This window comes from Vanessa cardui, chromosome 12 (genome assembly GCF_905220365.1).
Source record: "Vanessa cardui chromosome 12, ilVanCard2.1, whole genome shotgun sequence".
Taxonomy (NCBI): domain Eukaryota; kingdom Metazoa; phylum Arthropoda; class Insecta; order Lepidoptera; family Nymphalidae; genus Vanessa; species Vanessa cardui.
In genome coordinates, this window is record NC_061134.1 from 9,565,469 (window position 1) to 9,569,931 (window position 4,463).

Genomic DNA, 4,463 nt, shown 5'->3' on the forward strand with positions numbered 1-4,463 from the left:
ATTTGTCACATGCAGGTTTCCTCACGATGTTTTCCTTCACTGCTGAGCACGAGATGAATTATAAAGACAAATTAAGCACATGAATCAGCGATGCCTGCCTGGGTTTGAACCCGCAATAATCGGTTAAGATGCACGCGTTCTAACCACTGGGCCATCTCGACTCACACTAAACTATTTTCAAATCACTATGTGATACAAATAAATATATTATACTCATATGATAATGAAATTGTTCAAAATTGCTAAGAAGTTGATTAGACTCAAGATTTTATAAGTGAATATGACGCTTATAAAATCAAAACTGTCTTAAAAGTAGTGATTGACATTATTATTATTATTACAGCTTGGAAACTTCTGGGTAAAAGCAGCTCTCATACATTGCATCAAGATAGGTTATCAGCAATAAAGAATAAGGAGTTTCCGTTAGGTAAAGAGCTTGTTATAACTTTTATACAAACAGCCTTAACAAGATTAAATGTATAAATATTTATACGAAAAGAATTTCTGCAGTTTCATGCTACGCCAATAACTGGGAATGCAGATATCATTAGAGCAACGTTATAAGAGGAAAATATTCGAGTTTGCAGCTGTATATTTAGCTTAAAACGCAGCAGAAAATATATGTTTTTAAGCTCAAGAGTAGCAAACGTACTGCTTGTTCAAATAATTAAGATTTTATCGCTGCAATTTCGAGGATTCATTTTACAGAATGCGTGTCGTATGACAAAAAATACGTTGTGCAAATTATGGGTATTTCTTCAAGAGTTCCGTAAAGAACAAAAAATCTATTTCATATTTATGATGATTGTAAAACTAACTATGGTAAAATTTTTCAAATGTCCAGAGAAGGTAAAAATGACCATTTTGATAAAATCAAAAACCTATAATTCCTCATCAAGAGACCAGCGAACAGTGGCGTCAAAGATCTTTTCAAATAAAGCAAATAAACTTTTGTAATTAGCTGCGTTTTAATACACCAATGTACGAAATTCCAGGTATGCTCGGGAAGGCTGTTCATGTAAAAGACAATGTCAAAGGCACAATGCGAATGCTAATTGAGGAAGGTTGGAGAGATAATGAATTTAATCAATTCGTTAGTGATCTGATACCCGTTGACCGTACTTTACCGGATTTAAGAAACGAATGGTACGATCTTTTATGAACGTGTAATGTGGTAGTATACCATCATATATCACTGAGTAATCTATATAGCTGAACACTGTGTTTGAAGTCCCCGGGCACTGCTAATCCGATTTAATTTTTTTTTTGTTTTTTTGCCTTTATTTTATCATACCTGTTGGAGCAAACATTGAAATAAATTCTACTTTAAATTTACACTTCAAATTAAAGCCTAATATTGACTTATATTAATGGAACTGCGACGGAATCGTTGTTAAATTTATGCTGAACCGAACGCAAAAACAAACACTAAAATCGGTTCATAATCAAAAAAGTTTTACCAGCCCGAACACACATTTGAAAATATTCGCGAATTCAGAACCTCCTCCTTTTTTAAGTCGTTTAAAAAGCAATTTATTTCATATAATTGAATAATATTTCGATCAAACTTGTGATTTGAACATTTATTAATTTAAGGTGCCTCAAAAGGAATTTATCGAATAGCTTACCAAAAGTGACTGTGATCATTTGTTTTCATAACGAAGCTTGGTCAACTCTCTTACGTACAATATATTCTGTAATAAACAGATCGCCACAACATCTATTAGCGCAGATCATTCTGGTGGATGATTATTCTACAATGTGTAAGTAATATACGCTTAATAAGACATTAAAGTAAATTTATTTAAAATAAAACGTCTGTGATACAAGTAGGTATGTCATCTTGGCATGGCATTGCCATGGCACCCAATGTCTTGAGAGCTTAGTTAACTACGCAGGACTTTCGATTACTCATAATCCAAAGGGACGTTATATCCGTCACAACTAAGAACAGGTAAGTTCAATTACACGAAACGAGTTAACGTGCCAATAGCATTTCAGATTTGTGTTACTGGTAAAAAATCAATGAATTAAACCCTGGGAATGTGATCCAGGACATGATAAGCTGACGAGATCAAGTAGGCATTTTAACCTCTTAAGTAAAGGCATATTTTGTATATCATTAGGTATACATCATTCTGTATTTCCTTTACGTGGTATTAAAATGGCATGTTGTTTTTTTTTTCATTGCTATAATTTATACGCCACGAGTAAAAATATTCAGAATTTTTTTGAATTAATTTTTATTGATAATGTTTTACAGGTAATATAAATAATTAATAAATAAAGTCATATAACGTTATACAACATTCATATAAAATAATTAATTTTCAATAAAGAATAAGACATAATTAGTCATACCATTTTTATTGTTACATTTTTAGCACATCTCAAAAGTCGTTTGGAAGAATTCATTAAAAAAATACCTAAAATAATTTTAATCCGTACAAAACGAAGAGAAGGACTCATTCGAGCAAGGATAATAGCAATGAAGCGGGTTTTAACGCCAGTCGCCTTATTTCTTGACAGCCATTGCGAATGTACTGAGGGTAATAAAACTATGAACTTATTATATTAATGCTAAGATGAAAATGTAAAGAACATTTTTTATTTTTGAATTGGGCTTGTTATTGAAATGTTTTGTAATATGTACCACAAAACCGTCTTCTACGACACGGTGCCAAGTACAAGGTGGTACTGCTATATTGAACTTAACAAAATGAAAATAACCTCATCACTCTATTTTTAACACTCGAGTGCTACTGTTTCTTATTCAATATAATGAAACAATTAAGTTCAATGGTTAACAGGTTAGGTTCACGAATTCAGAATTAACATTTTTTTCATACCAACTATACTGATACTCTGCAAGCATCACATGTTTTAGCTTGTAATGCTTGTTAAAATATATTTAAAATTATCTTTAGCATTTTTTATACATGTTGAGTTATTTGCTATTATTTTTTTTTATACTTTGTTATAAATAAAATTCTGTTCAATTGGATTTCTAGTATCTTCGTTAAAAATCAGTCATTAATTGTGTAGGACGGAATCATTCATCACGAAATGAAACATTTTATTATATTTTTAAATTTACTTTCTGCTACTAATAAAAAAAAAACATTAAATAAATTTTAAAATAGATCCATTCAAATTTTCAGGATGGTTAGAGCCTCTATTAGAACGAATAGCTGAAAATCCAAAAACTGTCGTAAGTCCAGTGATTGATCATATTGATACAACAACATTTCAGTATATACCTCAGGACCCTGAGTATCTTCAGATAGGTGGGTTTAATTGGAACTTAAAATTTATATGGAGATCAATTCCGCATAATATACGAGCACAAAGACGTAATCTTTTTGAGCCGATCAAGACACCAACCATAGCAGGGGGTCTCTTTGCCATTGATAGCAAATTCTTTAAAGAATTGGGATATTATGACGAAGAATTTGACATATGGGGTGGAGAAAATTTAGAGCTATCTTTCAAAGTGTGGATGTGCGGTGGTTCCTTAGAGATCATTCCATGCTCTCACGTGGGACATGTTTTTCGTGATAAATTTCCTTACCGTACAACGAAAGGATCTTTAAAAAGGAATTCAGTGCGATTGGCAGAGGTAATCGATGCATTTTTGGGCCCTTTTATATCCTCTTTGGAAGGTTATTTCAATTGTTTTATTGAATAAATTTTAATTTCATAACAGGTGTGGCTTGATGAATATGCCAATTTTTATTTTCAAAGAATTGGATATTTGAAAGGAGATTATGGAGATGTTTCTAAGAGAAGAGAATTGCGGAAAAAGTTAAAGTGTAAATCGTTCGATTGGTATCTGCGAATGGTGTATCCTGAAATGATGATATCCAATAACAATGCTGCTAGCGGACAGGTATATTAGAATTAGCAGACTTGATGCAACTGGGAAGGTTATGAATTTCATTTTTCTTCCTACCGATTAACTCTTCAATATGCAATAAATTTCATGATTATTCATTTTTTAATTTGGAGAAGAAAATTTAATCTCAAAGTTGGTGTAAAAGTTAAACAAAATAATTTTAATTTTAAATTGTGTTATAAATTGTGCTCACTAGCATTTATGCGCGTATAGCAAGTCAAACAGTCTGTATTTTAATACAAGGCTTAACGTTCATTCCGAGTTATTTTCATAACTGTCAAGCTGCTAATACAATTATCCGACGGTTTTTTTTTTGTTTATTATACTCTGATTTATTTATAAGCGAAAGATTTCTGCCGTCGCTGATTTTTCTGCGGACTATCTAAAGGTAACAAAAATACATACATGGTGAAAATATTGAAATAAGTAATTCGAATTTAGTTCAGATGGACAGAGAAGATTTTTTTTGACAAATTACGCTTTTTTTCATAAGGTCCTAATTTGGTCCTTAAGGTCCTAATCCACTTTCAATGTGTCAAAAACAAATAAATATCAAGCACGTTTCTTG

The 4,463-nt window shown here is 31.7% G+C and overlaps 1 protein-coding gene across 1 annotated transcript; it reads left to right on the top strand.

Moving 5' to 3' along the window:
• Positions 1-979: 979 nt before the first annotated feature.
• LOC124534183 (putative polypeptide N-acetylgalactosaminyltransferase 9) lies at positions 980-3,898 on the top strand. The gene is made up of 5 exons (XM_047109891.1): positions 980-1,146; positions 1,597-1,763; positions 2,385-2,549; positions 3,162-3,619; positions 3,707-3,898. The coding sequence occupies exons 1-5, from the start codon at positions 980-982 to the stop codon at positions 3,896-3,898; spliced, it is 1,149 nt and encodes a 382-aa protein (XP_046965847.1).
• Positions 3,899-4,463: the final 565 nt, after the last annotated feature.